Below are 17,493 nucleotides of genomic sequence, written 5' to 3' on the forward strand. Positions count from 1 at the left end.
AACACTGAGACAAGAGGCCTCGGATGTTGGAGAAACAGCACTAGATGAAGAATCTACTGCAACAAGAGGGAGTCACAGAGACTCAGATTCATTGGAAGACAGTGACACAGAAGACTTCTCACAGTTAGAGACAGTTGGCTTCAATGAAGATGCACTGGAACACGCGGTCAGAGCAGAGCCCAGACGAGGGACACGAGCAAGGAATGTTCCGCAATTTTTTGGAGAAGTCAGCACCCATCTTGCTGTGACTGAGGGCGACTATGTGGAACCCAAAACAGCCTACGAAGCCAAGCAAGGTGACGATTGGGACCAGTGGCACCGGGCAATGAAGGACGAGGTCAAGGCACTCCAAGACAACGAGACTTGGAACCTAGTGAGACCACCCACAGACAGGGACGTCATACCGGGCAACAGGGTCTACAAAGTGAAATTGGGACCCAGTGCTCAAGTGGACAAATACAAAGCGCGCTATGTGGCGAAAGGCTTCAAACAAGTGGAAATGACTGGACTTCTTTTAGACTTTTGCGTCTACCTGTAAGCCGGAGACATTCAGGATTCTACTTCAGCTATCAGCGAAGCAGGGCCATGTGATGCACCAATTTGATGTCAAGACTGCTTTCCTGCAATCACCAATCGAGGAAGAAGTGTATCTGGAACAGCCACAGGAGTTTGTAAAACGCGGATCAGATGGGGAGAAGTTATTATGTCGACTAAATAAATCAATTTATGGTTTGAAACAGGCTGCTAACAACTGGTACAAAGAGCTGGCAAATTTCCTACTGAGACAGGGGTTCACCAGAAGCAGGAACGATCACTGCTTGTTTGCAAGATCAGAGGCAGAGGATCACACCTTCATCTTGTTCTGGGTTGACGACATAGTAGCATCAAGAAGTATGACAGTGGTCTCTGATGTCGAGAAGGCACTAGAAGCAACCTTTCACATGGAAGACAGAGGGAGACTACACTTGTTTCTGGGTCTAAGAATCAGATGAGAAGAGGGCAAAGTCACAGTCGACCAAAAACGCTACATAGAAACAATGCTTGAGCGGTTTCAAATGGATCAATGCAAACCCTCAAGAACTCCAGCTGATTTGAATTTGAAACTTCAGACAGCACAGAACGGAGACGAACAAGTGGACCAGAGGATCTACAGAAGCTGGGTTGGATCACTTCTGTATCTGGCCAAACAGACGAGGCCAGACATCATGTTCACAGTCAACATTCTGTCCAGACACATGAATGCACCTACCAATCAACACTGGATGTGCGGAAAATGACTTCTGCGATATCTTCAAGTTTCAGAAGAATTAAAACTTACTTACACAAAAGAGGCTAGTTATGATTTAGTGGGGGAAAGTGATGCAGACTGGTCTGGAGACGTGAACGACAGAAAATCAACAAAGGGCTATTACTTCAAGCTCAACGGACGTGGCGCAGCACTCAGCTGGGGTGTCAAGAAGCAGGCCACAGTTGCTCTTTCTTCATCAGAAGCAGAATATCAGGGCATGGCAGCAGCAGTTCAGGAAGCATTCTACCTGAAACAACTTCTAGAGGATTTTGGCATCCAACAGAAACGTCCAATAGCAATTGGAGAGGACAACCAAAGTTGTATCAGACTTTGCCAAAACCCAGTCATGCACAAGAGGAGCCAGCACATCATGACAAAGTTCCACTTCATTCGTGACAAGACGGAGGATGGGACTATTTCAATTCATTACGTTCCTACAAACAAAATGGCAGCGGACATCTTCACAAAGTCCTTACCCGTTTCCAAAGTGGAAACATTCAGAGCAGTTTTGATGGGAACAGACTCTACGCAATCAGCTCATGTCTGAGTGGGGGTGTTAGAATATCGATCAAACTATAGTCTTAAACTTAGTGAGATTTAGAAAAAAAGTTTGACTTACCAGATTAGAAAGACAAGCAATATGACTTCGATCAAAGAAATTATATAAATGAATCGTCAAGAAATGGTGCTGAGAATCAATATTCGGTTCAAATTGGTGAATCTAGATAACTATTATTAGAGTTAGATTAAGTGATGTAAAATCTTCCCGGCATGTATTAAATGATGATGATATCTCCGGAAGTGTGAATGAATTCTTAGAAAAGTGCAAATGCATTCCATTTATGGTTCCCTTTGCGACTGATTTGCAGAAGCAAACCATATTGGGTAACCTTTGCGACCCCCACTATAAATCAAGGTGCTAAGATTAGTTTTGTATCTTGACTTTTTCACACTGATAATGGGTATATATACAGCTGATTTTTGAGTCCTTTTTCATCCCCAAATTCAAATCACCATCTTGATCTAATAATCAGATCTCTCCTGTAAATCTCTAAATTCTACTGTAAAATATCAATTTGTTATTCTCTCATTTTTGAGAAATTAATTCTTTTACTTAGTTAAAAACGCTTTTTATTCCGCTTGCGAAAGTCGATAACTCAACAGGTTATGGGCCCAGCAATTTTCTAAGTCATAAAATTGATTTCCAAAACAAAACCAATTTGTTGTTGACAGTCATAATCCTATTCTGCTTAGTACCTTTTCTTTTCACAATTGTTTTGCCTGCTCAAACTACAATGGATCAACAGACAGTGAAGCTGCTGACCTACACAGGAAAGGCACAGGACTTTCCAATCTGGAGCACAAGATTTGTGGCGATGATGCAGACGAAGGGACTCTACAAATCATTACTGGGGACAGAGGAGCAACCCAATGAGCCTGCGCCACTGGCCAATGGGGCAATCAATGATGAGAAGAAGAACCACAAGGTGCTGAAGGATGCATATGAGAAGGAAGTTGCAGACATCAAGGAGAAAAGCAACAATGTGTGGTGCCATCTGGCACTGACTCTAGATGCAACAACCCTCATGCTGATGAGACATGACTGTGTGGGAGATGATGGCATTGGAGATGGAGCAAAAGCTTGGAAGCTTTTGCAAGAGAGATTTCAGAGTGTGGAGACGCCGACAGTGGTGACTTTAGTGGCACAGCTTGCTCGACTGCAGCTCGACGATTCTGAGGATTTAGACAGTTTCTTCATCAGAGGACAGGAGTTGTTCACAAGGCTACAAGAAGCAGGGGAAGCAGTCTCAGAGACCCTCTTCAACGCCTTGGTCCTCAATGGTCTGCCAATGAGGTATGAAAATTTTGTTGTGCAGGAAAGCTTTAACCCGGCAACGAACTTCACAGAGTTGAGGAAAAGGCTGCAGAACTTTCATGAGAGCATGGTGCAGAGACACAAGGGACAAAGTGGTTCAGTGGCACTGGCAGTGAAATGTGACTTCAAGAAGGGACCCAAGAAAGGAAACTGCTTTGTGTGTGGGATCCCTGGACACTTTGCCAAGGACTGCAGGAAGAAGGAGACAGCACAATGCAGCAAGTGTGGTGAGAAGGGTCACCTAGACAGGGCATGCAAGAGACAAAGAGATGGAGGCAAACATGAGTCAGTGGCAATGGGTCCAGCATTGGCTACACCAGACGAGGAATGCTGGGCAGCTCTTATCCAGTGGAAGACAGCAGGCATGCTAGTGGACAGTGGTTGTACAGATCACATAGTGACGAACATCGATGCGTTTCTGGACTTTGTGCTCATTCAATCAGTGGTCAGAAATCCCAACGGAGAGGCTTCCAGAGTGGTGGGCAGAGGCTGTGTGAGGATCAACATACCATCATCATCATTTTGTTATTCTCTCATTTTTGAGAAATTAATTCTTTTACTTAGTTAAAAACGCTTTTTATTCCGCTTGCGAAAGTCCATAACCCAACAATCTTAATTCTCAATTCTTCAAATTAAGATTCATTTTATTGCTGCCGTGATGCGGATGTTCATCCAACTATGTTTTGAAGTTTCCATTGCATTTGGAGGCAAAATAGGCGGATTTTATCAGCGATAACCTGTGATAGTGAAGAACATATCAAGCCAAATTAACTTCAATACGAATTGTTACCAAAAACATGAATTTGAATCGATAAACAACTACACTTTTTTTTCTAAATTGTTTTGCTCAGCTGTCATATTTTTGTTTCAGTTGCAGTCTTCCCCTTCAAAAAATTGTTAGTATTTTGTTCTTAGTATATCATTGATAATCAAATTATCAAAATCCGACTCAATATTTCAATCGGTCAACACACAAAACAGTGCCAGATAAAAAAGTCCTAAGAAAGCTGACAAAACAATCCACGACATAGTCGCAATTAAAATATAGTTAAAGATATGCACACCAGTAATTAACAAAGAAGCTGCTTAAGTTAATCTTATTACTGGATTGTCTGGGACAGTTTTTTCTGAGACTGTTTTGTCCGGACACTTTTGAAACTGGAATAAATTGCCCTTATTTTGCTGTTATTCATTCATTATTTTTTAAATTTGTTCTGTTATTTATTCAGTGACAGCTTTATTTAGCCAAGTCAGCGAAATTGGTGCTGCCTAAGGTTTTCTTCAAAATTTTTTGGAAGTTCTTAAATTTCGAGTAGAATCTGATTTTTTTTTGATAAACCAGTCCTCGTTTCAGCTACGTTGAGTTCTGGATCAATCGATCACTTTTCACGCCTGCAATTAGCTTCTCTTCGGGTCGAGGAATAATCGCAAAAATATTAAGGATCAGTGAAAACAAGTTGTAAAACTATGTTAGAACACAGCTATAATAAGTCGTGACATAATGCGTAATCACATCTTTTCCGAGACGATTTTACTAGGAAATTGTATCGCCTTAATAGTTGAACCTATCCATCATAATTTGAAGTTTAAGTGGTACATTATAAAGGCGTGAAAGTATCAATTATTCGGATCTATTATGTCCCCCCCCCACGTACTATATAGCAACATATAATTTTTAACTGGGGGGTGTAAAAAACGGGGGGGGGGGGGTTAGTAACAGAATAGATCCAATTATTCAACGCCCTTCTTACGTTTTTCACGGCGAACATCCTTTAAACCTCGACCCGGGTCATTCAATATGACCACAGAGTCTCCGGAAACGGTTTCAATGTCTGCGCTAGCCTACAATTTACTATTCCGAGGAGTTGATATTGCAATACTAAGCGAGGGAGAAGAAGACATCAATCTGCTTCCATCTGAACTGATCCCAATAGATGAGATTAAAATTCCTCCTTTAATCAAGTTCTCCAGAAAGGCTGCGTGTCAATGTCTCTCTGAGGTCAGTAAAGATTATAAAGTCTATTTTGAAGCGTTTGGCCAAGAAAGTATAATGCTTCAATATAGTGGTATAATGTAGTTTTCGTAAGGTCCTTTTTGCTTTGTGACGTTTTATCGGTCGACTTGCATTTTCCTTAATTTCCTACAATTTACTGGCTCTTAATGGCGTTTTGTTTTCTCCGAAATCATTGTACGTTTTTCCGGCTAAGTGTGACGTTCGTAGCCGTATTTGAAATTGATCAGTTTTCAAGTTTTGTGCCTGGTCTGCCTTCGGATGTCGAAGAGCTTGAATTAAAATAACATATCCCCTTTTGGTGTATATCCCCTCCCTGAAAAGTTGAGAGATTGACTTAAGAAAAGACTATGTTCGACTCATATCGGTTATGAAAAGACTTTGTGTTAACCGTAAATGGTCACAGTTTTATAGTTTTATGCGTAATAATCTAAGTAAACGAAATGATAGATTCGACCTTTTCTGCATTGTCAAGGCTTAGTAATAAAGTTTGAAGCAACTATTTTAAAAACTGAACTAAAATTTAAAAAACCAACAATTTTCATCCGAAATTGAATTCTTTCATTACATCACAACCAAAAACCAAAATTGATAACAAAAATACCAATTAAACAAATTTGAATTTTAAAACTTTATTTTTATGCTGCCAGTCCAGATTTTGAGAGGGAAATAGATGCAACTTATGTTGGCCCCGGATGCCTCGAGAGGGGGCTATGCGGGCAAAGAGGGGTTAGGTGGGGGTATTGAATGGGAGCTGAATGAGAACAAAAAAATGTCGGAGGTGCTGGGTTAACCCAGACGCTTGTTTCAGGTACTGAGGTTAGATGGCAAATTTAGTTCAATCAGTAAAGATCACATAAAGTACAACATACCACACGTCTGTGGGCGTCAGTCTAAGTTATGCAGATGCATAAAAGCGTCCCAAAACCAATTTGGACTAGTTTGCAATTGTGAAAATGATGGAAAAAGTTTTCCAGAGGGCTTCAGAAAAGGACTTAGCGAACGCAATGGAAGTTCAGTTGCTACTGGGACTACGTTACCTTCAAATCCGTTCACAAAGGAGGCAGAGATGAGCCCAAAGGCGTCTCAAGGTGCTCTCTTTTTGGAAAATTGTAATTTTCAGCACTCATTTTTGAGCCAGAGTTCTCATGTTTAACCCACAACTGGTTGGACTAGAACCTACAGACCCCTGACTACCGTAAATTTTAGGATTGCTTATAGCGGGAAAGAGTCAAGTTTGCCGATTTTTTATTAGCCACGTTCCCGCTCACTAAAAGCTATCCTTGTTTTCTTTTTCCTTTCGCTTTTTTGCCTGCTTTTCTTGTTTTCTTTTCCTGCCGATCGAATTGCTATCGTAAAACTTTGAAACGAGCCGCTCTGAAGGCATTGCGATGTTTGTTCGACGTTTTTAGCTACTATGTTGTCAAGCGGTCTTAATGCAATTTTCTGCTTGAAAAATTTTTCCCGTCTGCCAATTTCTTTTTTCCAGCTCAATATCGGGATGAATAAGTAAAACCAGAAGGCATTAATTCGCTGAGTAGCTCTCATAGAGTTCTACTAGTCTGTATGCATATGCAGAAGCATAAATCGAAGTCGCCCGAGGGACTTATTGCTGTGACACGAGGATTTATTAGCATTTATGTTTTAACGTATTTAGAAAATCAAAAGAAAAAAGGGTTTTTTGTGAGAATTTAAGATGTTGGAGTGCAACAAATAAGGAAACAAAGATAAACAAAAAAAATTTTCATTAGCCCAGCACAATCTACTATTTCATCACAAACATAGTTGTTTAATTTTTATGGAAATATTATTGAATTAAGATATGGAATGTGGTTAAAGTATTTTTGGAACAAATAAGGTCTTTACGGGAAGGTAATCGTTTTGTTGTATAATAGCAGAGAGCTTAACAACATCATGAAGATGAGACTAATGAAAAAGAGACTAGCTTGTTTTTTTTGTATTTTTGTAAAAGTGATGTTTTTTGTTTTCCCTACAAAAATTAATAAAGTGGACAAAATTATTGATCAAAGACTGTGAAACAACGGTTTCTTGTGTTCCGTTTTTTTGGATTCTAACTTGCCAGACACTTCAGATCTTCTGAATAGCAAGCTCTTGTACCCAAACACAACATGTTGCATATTCATTTAGACCATTTTTACTCACTTTTCTTGATATGACCAATTGCTGCATTCTCGCCTTTTCACGCGAGATTATTAGAAACAAAAATTTTGTCCTTCCCAGAGAAATTTGAATCAATGATTGATTCATTTTAGTACGCGACTTCTTTAGATAGCGACACTAATTTGACATTTTTTTCTACTCATAATCTTAATACTCCAGAGCTTGTCTCTCATGCTCGGTACGATGTCATCCAAAAATTGTTCACCGAACGCAATACGCACGAGGCATTGTTTGTGGACACGCTCCAGATTGTATATCTTGAATTATTTTGTTCTTAAATTAAACTAAAAGTCATAGCACTAAGTAATTTGTTTCCATAGTCTAAGAGTCTTCAGCTTGGGAAAATATGTTGTGTTGGGTTATGGGTTTTCGCAAGCGGAATAAAAGCGTTTTTAACTAAGTAGAAAAATTAATTTCTCAAAAATGAGAGAATAACAAGAATGATATTTTACAATAGAAATTAGAGATTTACAGGAGAGATCTGATTATTAGATGAAGATGGTGATTTGATTTTGGGGATGAAAAAGGACTCGAAAATCAGCTGTATATATATACCCATTATCAGTGCGTGAAAGTCAAGCTACAAAACTAATCCTAGCACCATGATTTACAGTGGGGGTCGCAAGATTTACCAAATATGGTTTGCTTCTGCAAATTTCCCAGAAACCAGTCGCAGGGGATACCATAGATGGATGCATTTACACTTTTCTAAGAAATCGTTACATTCGTTAATCATTCAATACATGCTGGAAAGATTTTACATCAAATAATCACACTCTAATATTAGTTATCTAGATTCACCAATTTGAACCGAATATTGACTCTAAGCACCATTTCTTGACGATTCATTTATATAAATTCTCTGATTAAAATCAATTTGCTTTTGTCGTTCTAATCTGGTAATTTAAATTTTCTTTCTAATTCGCACTAAGTTTAAGATTATAGTTTGATCGATATTTTAACACCCTCACTCAAACTTGAGCTGATTGTGTAGAGTCTCTTCCCGTCAAAACTGCTCTGAATGTTTCCAATTTCGGAACAGTTAAGGACTTTGTGAAGAGGTCAGCTGCCATTTTGTCTGTAGGAACGTAATGAATTGAAATAGTCTCATCCTCTGTCTTGTCCCGAATGAAGTGAAACTTGTCTCGATGTGCTGGCTTCTCTTGTGCATGACGGGGTTTTGGCAAATTCTGATACAACTTTGGCTGTCCTCTCCCATTGCTATTGGACGTTTCTGTTGGATTCCAAAATCCTCTAGAAAATGTTTCAGGTAGAGTGTTTCCTGAACTGCTGCTGCCATGCCCTGATATTTTGCTTCTGATGAAAAAAGAGCAACTGTGGCCTGCTTCTTGACACCCCAGCTGAGTGCTGCGCCACGTCCGTTGAGCTTGAAGTAATAGCCCGTTGTTGATTTTCTGTCGTTCAAATCTCCAGACCAGTCTGCATCACTTTCCCCCACTAAATCATAACTAGCTTCTTTTGTGTAAGCAAGTTTTAAACCTTTTGAACCTTGAAGATATCGCAGAAGTCGTTTTCCGCATAGCCAGTGTTGATTGGTAGGTGCGTTCATGTGCCTGGACAGAATGTTGACTGTGAACATGATGTCTGGCCTCGTCTGTTTGGCCAGATAAATAAATGATCCAACCAAGCTTCCGTAGATCCTCTGGTCAAATTCTTCGTCTCCGTTCTGGGCTGTCTGAAATTTTAAATTCAAATCAGCTGGAGTTCTTGAGGGTTTGCATTGATCCATTTGAAACCGCTCAAGCATAGTTTCTATGTAGCGTACTTTGTCGACTGTGAGTTTGCCCTCTTCTTGTCTGATACTAAGGCCCAGAAACCAGTGTAGTCTCCCTCTGTCTTCCATGTGAAATGTTTCCTCTAGTGCCTTCGTGATATCGGAGATCACTGCTATACTTCTTGATGCTACTATGATGTCGTCAACCCAGACCAAGATGAAGGTGTGATCCTCTGCCTCTGATCTTGCGAACAAGCAGTGATCGTTCCTGCTTCTGGTGAACCCCTGTCTCAGTAGGAAATTTGCCAGCTCTTTGTACCAGTTGTTAGCAGCCTGTTTCAAACCATAAATTGATTTATTAAGTCGACATACTAACTTCTCCCCATCTGATCCGCGTTTTACAAACTCCTGTGGCTGTTCCAGATACACTTCTTCCTCGATTGGTGAGTGCAGGAATGCCGTCTTGACATCAAACTGGTGCATCACATGGCCCTGCTTCGCTAATAGTTGAAGTAGAATCGTGAATGTCTCTGGCAAAAGTCTCAAAGTAGTCCATTCCTTCCACTTGTTTGAAGCATTTCGCCACATAGCGTGCATTGTATTCGTCGACTTGACCATTGGATCCCAATTTCACTTTGAAGACCCATTTGCCTGGTATGACGTCCCTGTCTGTGGGTGGTCTCACTAGGTCCCAAGTCTCGTTGTCTTGGAGTGCCTTGACCTCGTCATTCATTGCCCGGTACCACTGGTCCCCTTCGTCAGCTTGCTTGGCTTCGTAAACAGTTTTGGGTTCCACATAGTTACCCTCAGTCACAGCAAGATGGGTCCTGACTTCTCCAAAAAATTGCGGCACATTCCTTGCTCGTGTCCCTCGTCTGGGCTCTGCCCTGTCCGCTTGCTACAGTGCCTCTTCAAAGAAGCCAACTGTCTGTGAGAAGAACTCCTTTTCACTGTCTTCCAGTGACACAGAGTCTCTGAGACTCCCTCTTGTTGCATTAGATTCTTCATCCAGTGCTGCGTCCTCAACATCTGAGGCACCTCGTCTCAGTGTCGTTTCTTGAGTGTTCACGCTCTCTGCGTCATGCCACTCTTCCTTTATTTCAGTAGATGTGCCCTGCTCCTCTTTGTTGCCATCTTCTTGATAACCATCATCTGTGTGCCAGATATCCATTTGCTGTGACCCCTCATCTAGTAGGTCGGGCGTCTCTGTGTTGTCAGGGATTGAGCCCACTTCGGACTCCTTGATGATCACATCTCGAACTGCCACAACCTTGCTTCTGTTGGGTACGTACACCACTTATGCGTTGTCTCCTTCAGTGTAACCCACAAACCTCCCTTGCATTGCCTTGGGTTCAAGTTTGCTGACATCTCTGTCCCACTTCCTCATGAAGACTGTGCAACCACAAGTAGATAGTTTACCAATTGGAAGCTTAGGTTTTATACCTCGCATCAGCTGTGCTGGGCATTTTTCTTCTCCTCGTCTCACAACCGAGTTCCTAATCCTTGTTGCGTGAAGAATTGCTGCTCCCCACATCATTTTGGGAAGTCCTGAGTCAATGAGCAAACATCTTGCCATCTCCAGCAGTGTCCTGTTGCACCTCTCAGCTAAACCATTCTGTTGTGACGTCTCTGGTATCGTCTTCTCCTGTAGAATGCCTGCATCTAAGCAGTATGTCTTGAACTGCTCTGAGAAAAACTCCTTCGCATTGTCTTACCTCAGCTTCTTGGGTGTACCCAGACGGAGAACAAATTTCTTCAGGCTGGCCAGTGCTTCACTCGTTGCCTTAAGCAATTTCACAAACACAAACTTCGTGTACTGGTCTGCAAACACAATGCAGAACCGGAACCCTGGCAGTGACTGTACTGTGAAATGTTCTATCACGTCTGTAAACACCCTCTCGAGCTTCTCGTCTGCTTGGGTTTCTGCCACTCTTGGTACTGGAGTCTTTGTGATCTTGGCCAATGCACACACATTGCATACATCATCGAGTTCTCCCACTGTCTCTGGTGCATTCTTGACTACATCCGCTTGATTCAAATGACCCAATCTTCTACTCCACTTCCTTGCACTGTCAAGTTTCACGTTATTGGAACTCATCTTGAATTCTTGAACGCTGCAGGGTAAGTAGAACAAATTATTTTCTTGTGTTAGTTTTACCCGATGCCCTTCTGGAGTTTCATGCAGCTGTTTTTTTCTCGAAAGTGAAGCTATGTCCCCACTCCGTGCATCTTGAGACTGATAGAAGGTTTGAAGAATAGTCCGGCACACACAAAACATTTTTGAGTTCGCATTGGAATTCCTCTTTGTTTGAGGGTATGTTGATCCTCACACAGCCTCTGCCCAGCACTCTGGAAGCCTCTGCGTTGGGATTTCTGACCACTGACTGAACGGGCAAATAGTCCAGGAACGCATCGATGTTCGTCACTATGTGATCTGTACAGCCAGTGTCCACTAGCATGCCTGCTGTCTTCCACTGGTTAAGAGCTGCCCAGTATTCCTCGTCTGGTGAAGCCAATGTTGGACCCATTGCCACTGACTCCTGTTTGCCTCCATCTCTTTGTCTCATGCAAGCCCTGTCTAGGTGACCTTTCTCACCACACTTGCTGCATTGTGCTGTCTCTTTCCTCCTGCAGTCCTTGTCAAAGTGTCCAGGGATCCCACACACAAAGCAGTTTCCTTTCTTGGGTCCCTTCTTGAAGTCACGCTTCAATGCCAGTGCCACTGAACCACTTTGTCCGTTGTGACTCTGTGTTGTACTCTCATGGAAGTTCTGCAGCCTTTTCCTCAACTCTGTGAAGTTCGTTGCCGGGTTAAAACTTTCCTGTATAACAAAACTTTCATACCTCATTGGAAGACCATTGAGGACCAAGGCGTTGAAGTGGGTCTCTGAGACTGCTTCCCCTGCTTCTTGTAGCCTTGTAAGCAACTCCTGTTCTCTGATGCAGAAGCTATCCAAATCCTCATCATCCTTGAGCTGCAGTCGAGCAAGCTGTGCCACCAAAGTCACCATTGTCGGCGTCTCCACACTCTGAAATCTCTCTTGCAAAAGCTTCCAAGCCTTTGCTCCATCTCCGATGCCGTCATCTCCCACACAGTTATGTCTCATCAACATGAGGGTTGTTGCATCTAGAGTCAGTGCTAGATGGCACCACACGTTGTTCCGTTTCGCCTTGATATCTGCAACTTCCTTCTCATATGCATCCTTCAGCACCTTGTGGTTCTTCTTTACATCATTGCTCGCCCCATTGTCTAGTGCTGCAGGCTCGTTGGGTTGCTCCTCTGTCCCAAGTAGTGATTTGTAGAGTCCCTTCGTCTGCATCACTGTCACAAATTTTGTGCTCCAGATCGGAAAGTCCTGTGCCTTTCCTGTGTAGGTCAGCAGCTTCACTGTCTGTTGATCCATCGTAGTTTGAGCAGGCAAAACAGTTGTGAAAAGAAAAGGTACTAAGCAGAAAAGGATTATGACTGTCAACAACAAATTAGTTTTGTTTTAGAAATTAGTTTTAAGACTTAGAAAATTGCCGGGCCCATAACCTGTTGGGTTATGGGTTTTCGCAAGCGGAATAAAAGCGTTTTTAACTAAGTAGAAAAATTGATTTCTCAAAATTGAGAGGTTAACAAGCATGAAATTTTACAGTAGAATTTAGGGATTTACAGGAGAGATCTGATTATTAGATCAAGATGGTGATTTGATATTGGGGATGAAAAAGGACTAAAAAATCAGCTTTATATATACCCATTATCAGTGCGAGAAAGTCAAGATACAAAACTAATCTTAGCACCATGATTTACAGTGGGGGTCGCAAGCTTTACCGATTATGGTTTGCTTATGCAAATTTCCCAGAAATCAGTCGCAGGGGATACCATAGATGGTATGCATTTACACTTTTCTAAGAATTCGTTACATTCGTTAATCATTCAATACATGCTGGAAAGATTTTACATCAAATAATCACACTCTAATATTAGTTATCTAGATTCACCAATTTGAACCGAATATTGACTCTAAGCACCATTTCTTGACGATTCATTTATATAATTTCTCTGATTAAAATCAATTTGCTTTCGTCTTCCTAATCTGGTTAGTTATACTTTTTTTCTAATTCTCACTAAGTTTAAGACTATAGTTTGATCGATATTCTAACATGTTGTATTCTTTTGTTGGTCACTTGATTTGCTCGCTTCAATTCTGTTTTTGTGAACATATTCTAATATAGAAATTATATGAAAATTACACGATACATTATTCTCTTAATTGCTCTCAAACAATGTTTAGAAAGTATATTATTCCATCTGTTTTTATGCAATTTTTTTGTCGGAGCCTATCGACGTTTTGTATAAGCAATTAAAACTCGAAGGGCATTAATTTCTCTTAGGGCCTGACGGCCCAATCGTCTCCGAGTATCTAAGTAGGTGGTTCACCGAAGGAAGAAGTTTAGGTGACATAAATTCATGATGTGAAGGACGGTTCCTATGGTTTGACCACTTCACCGTCGTCCTCGCAATTCACCCCATTCCCGCATTCACTTTTCCACACTTAAGCCCTCACGCACTCCACCTTCTTATTTCTCCCGTTAACCCACAAACTCGCCCCCACCCGAGCTCACTACATCCTCTCCTCTCCTTCATGCTCACCAAACCCTCTCAATTAAGCTAAAGCTTTCCTCTCTAGCCTCTTTCACATATAAATTACGTTTTTCTTATGTTTTTCATGAACATTTGGAAGTAGCAACCAACTCCAACCAGACAATTGTGGCAGACGTCAAGTGTTGATTTCAACTTTTTTGAATTTGTTATGCAAAAGTTTGTACCCGATCAGAAAAACTATACTACAATAAAGCTCTCAAAATATTTAAAAACTATAGTTTCAATTTGTCTTTTCAGATAAGCGTGATTTTATATCGGTCAGCGTGTTCCAGCTGTATCTATACTGTATCTTTTATATGCAAATTTTTCACTTGACCGTTTTGTTCTTTCAATGTCACTTATTGTGTGTCTTTTTCAAAATTGACTTCTTAATTTTTGTTTGACCTAAATTGCTCTTATTCAGAAATTAAATCTATCAGTTGATAAAGCAAAAGTAAAAGCTATCTTAGATTGTAAGATAAGCTATCACAAGGGCGTGAAAGCCGAGAGCTAAATGATTCTGTACAGAGGTACGAAGGAGGTTGGGAGTTCGTAGGAAATTTTGTACCCACAGAAGAGCTACAATTCTCTCTGAATTAAATTGCCCTGCTTGTCGTTCGAGAGCAATTTTTCCGGCGCTAGTCGGTTTGTGTGTTCAAATGCCAATTTTTCCCCCAGTATTCCAAAACGAGATCTGCGGTTTGGTAAAAAGTGGTGTCGCAGATACCGAAACCAAGTGGAATCGAGTCATCTCTGGACTCATTCGACCGTGAACAAGACATCGATGTGGCGGGAGACTATTCGGAATTGATCCGAGATGCTTACAGACGACAAAGAGACAACAACGTAAGAGCAAATGATGTAATTGAATAGCCGAGTCGCCTACCCGGTCGGTTATTATTGCGCTTCTTTCATTGAAATCCTAAGAAATTGAATTGTATTGGGGCTCTGTCTTTTTCTGGACTCAAAAAGGAGTAATGATGATCTTAGATTTTTTAAAATCTATGAAATGTTAATTCAAAATTTTATAAAACAAAGTACGGTTCAACATTTACATTATTACAGTACTAGTAAAAATAAGTCATAAAATCTTGTCATACAACACGCATCTTGGAATATGTTCATGTAATTTAACCACCCCAATCGATTTCGAATGGTTATCTTGTAAGATTCTGGCAGATTCTACCAGAATCTTGCAAGATTATGCATAATCTTGCAAGATTTCTACCAGAATCTTGCAAGATAACCATTCATTCTGCCAGAAACTTGCAAGATAACCATTCATTCTGCCAGAAACTTGCAAGATAACCATTTTTCTGCCAGAATTTTGCAAGATAACCATTTTTCTGCCAGAATCTTGCAAGATAGCAATTTTTCGGCCAGAATCTTACAAGATAATTATTTCTCTTTCAGAATCCTCTAATATATCCACTTTTTTGCTCAAGATCCTACAAGATGAATTGATTAATGTGAGTAATTCTGACAGCAAGAGATATACGCGAAACCTCTTCTAAAGTCCTTCGAAGCTCAAAAAAATGGAAGCCGTGAGTAATTAATTGCTCTCAAACGAAGTTTGTAGCAATTATATTAGTCCTGTTGGTCTTTTTTTATGCGATTTTTCGCTTGACCGATTTTTCGTCTGACGCTTTTGATTTTTCGTCCTCAAAAACTGGATAAACAGGTAGCGCCCAGCGGGCATTAAGTGCTCTTAGAGCCTTTCAGCTCTGTTTCAGCTCAAACTGTTTTGGAGACTTATACTTATACTTATGGTGTGAAGGGCGGTTCTGAGAGGTTGAGAAAACCCCCCCCCCCCTGTTGACCCCCATCCCCACCGCGCTGTTGCCCCCCCAACCCAGTGTTGCCCCCATCAGCCCCCAGTGCACCCCCCCCCCCGTGGCTAGCTACTGACGAAGCCAACCGCTCGCCGGTCGTTTGAGAGCAATTCGTCCGACGTTAGTCGATTATGTTCACATTTTTCGGCAATGGCTTAAAAAATTAAGCGTAAGGAGCTGAATTAAATGAAAGGAAGCTGTTTAAGATGCAAAGAATATTATCACATAATTTCTTCATCAGAAAAATTAATATAGACGTGTAATTTTGTATATCTTGATAAAGATGAAGGAAAAAAGTTTTTAATAGTAATTTAATTTATGTTAACAGTTCTCAAAGGCAAACTTTAATTTGCTTTTTTTCAGATAATTCATATTTCCAGATTTAAAATCTATTCAAATGTTTTTATTTTTCTTAAAAAACACGCAACTGTTTCTTAAGTAAATTTCTGGTCAAAATGAAATGTGTTGCATGAATGAAAGCCAATAAGAGGACATCTCGACCGGAACGAACTTGCAAGAATCTTGCAAGATAACCATTTTTTTGGCAGATCTTGCAAGATAACCATTTTTCTGCCAGGTTTTGCAAGATCACCATTTTCCTGCCAGATCTTGCAAGATAGGCAGTTTTTGCAATATTCTGGCAGAATCTTGCAAGATAATCATCTGATCTCGACTGGGGCAGTTCGCAATTTCCTTCTTCCTTTAACTTATATTTTGCTTATTTTTTTCCGGATGTCTAATACTGAATTGTTCTACTTTCTCCAACAATTAATGATTACTGATTATTCAATCCATTTGTACGCATTGGTGACTATTTTTTGGAAAAAAAATTAAAGAAGTTTTCTCTAAAAAATTTTCTCTAAATAGAAGATCTCTTTCTTTGTCAAAATTTTAGTGCAAATAGCAACCCTTAAAACACCTATTTTTTGTCTAATTGTTTTCTGAAGTGATAAAGTTTGCAATCATTTGAGAAAAATTGCACTGAAATTATAATGTGACGAAATAAGTAATTTAAAAAGTACAATTTAAATTTATTTAAAGGTTTTTGGTGTTATTCTAGGTAAACTGATCTAACAACAGTCACAATTCTTCTTTTATAAGTTAGCCAGCAAATGAATAAAATTAAATTAAAAATGAAAGGCCATTTTGGTGCACATATGCAATGATTGTAGAAATTAAATCATTAATTTGTTCACATTGTCTTTTGATGCAACTCGAGATATGTAGGTGAGAAGAAAATTTTGTCAGGCGAAATTTTTTTGTCTTTGTGTGTCTTTTCGAAAGCAGTCTTTAAGTGCAAATTGGAAATTTTTGAACTATCCAAGTAGTTAGTTTATCTAGCATATATTTCAAATATGTGTGTTAAAATTAATCAATAATGGACAAAGAAGCAAAAGCAGAGAGAAAAAGCGAGTAATTCTTTTCATAAATTAATATTGACGTAAAAGATGTGACAAAATTTTTCTAGAGGACTGAAAAATTTTGTTAAAATATGTTTTTAAGTAGTTGATGTTAAGTATGTTTTTGTTTTTAATGTCATTTTTCGCCGAAATCTTTTTTTGCACTATAGTAAAAATTTTATTAGATTTCTCATTTATTTTAAGTAATGCAGTTATTGACGTAAATTCAGTCAGTTTTCAGCATCAGACGCTTTTTCAGCTTTTTTGTTTCGATTTTTAAAAACATCTGGATTTTTTTCCTGTTTTCTAGACTTTTCAAATCGTTTGCTATGAAGGAGCAAAAGTCTATGAAAACCGGTTAAATTAATTCAATTTTTGGCGCGACGTTCTCTGCTTCTGCGATTTGTGTTTTTGACGGTAGCCTTCTGCACAACTTTTTGTCTAAATTGAGATTTTTTGCTATAGTGATAACGCTATTCAAATGTTTTTATTTTTCTTAAAAAACACGCAACTGTTTCTTAAGTAAATTTCTGGTCAAAATGA

The 17,493-nt window shown here is 39.9% G+C and overlaps 1 protein-coding gene across 4 annotated transcripts in view; it reads left to right on the forward strand.

Moving 5' to 3' along the window:
* Positions 1 to 17,493, forward strand: part of LOC142338292 (uncharacterized) — a 318,225-nt gene that overhangs the window by 27,786 nt on the left and 272,946 nt on the right. For all 4 annotated transcript variants that reach the window (XM_075387974.1, XM_075387973.1, XM_075387976.1 and 1 more), the window contains 5 exons: positions 4,036 to 4,060; positions 4,519 to 4,577; positions 4,973 to 5,163; positions 5,987 to 6,266; positions 14,431 to 14,564. In XM_075387974.1, coding sequence (XP_075244089.1) covers positions 4,036 to 4,060; positions 4,519 to 4,577; positions 4,973 to 5,163; positions 5,987 to 6,266; positions 14,431 to 14,564 — 689 coding nt within the window. The remainder of the gene's footprint in view (positions 1 to 4,035; positions 4,061 to 4,518; positions 4,578 to 4,972; positions 5,164 to 5,986; positions 6,267 to 14,430; positions 14,565 to 17,493) is intronic.

The sequence above is a fragment of the Convolutriloba macropyga genome, chromosome 4 (genome assembly GCF_964194025.1).
Source record: "Convolutriloba macropyga chromosome 4, txConMacr16.3, whole genome shotgun sequence".
Classification (NCBI taxonomy): domain Eukaryota; kingdom Metazoa; phylum Xenacoelomorpha; order Acoela; family Convolutidae; genus Convolutriloba; species Convolutriloba macropyga.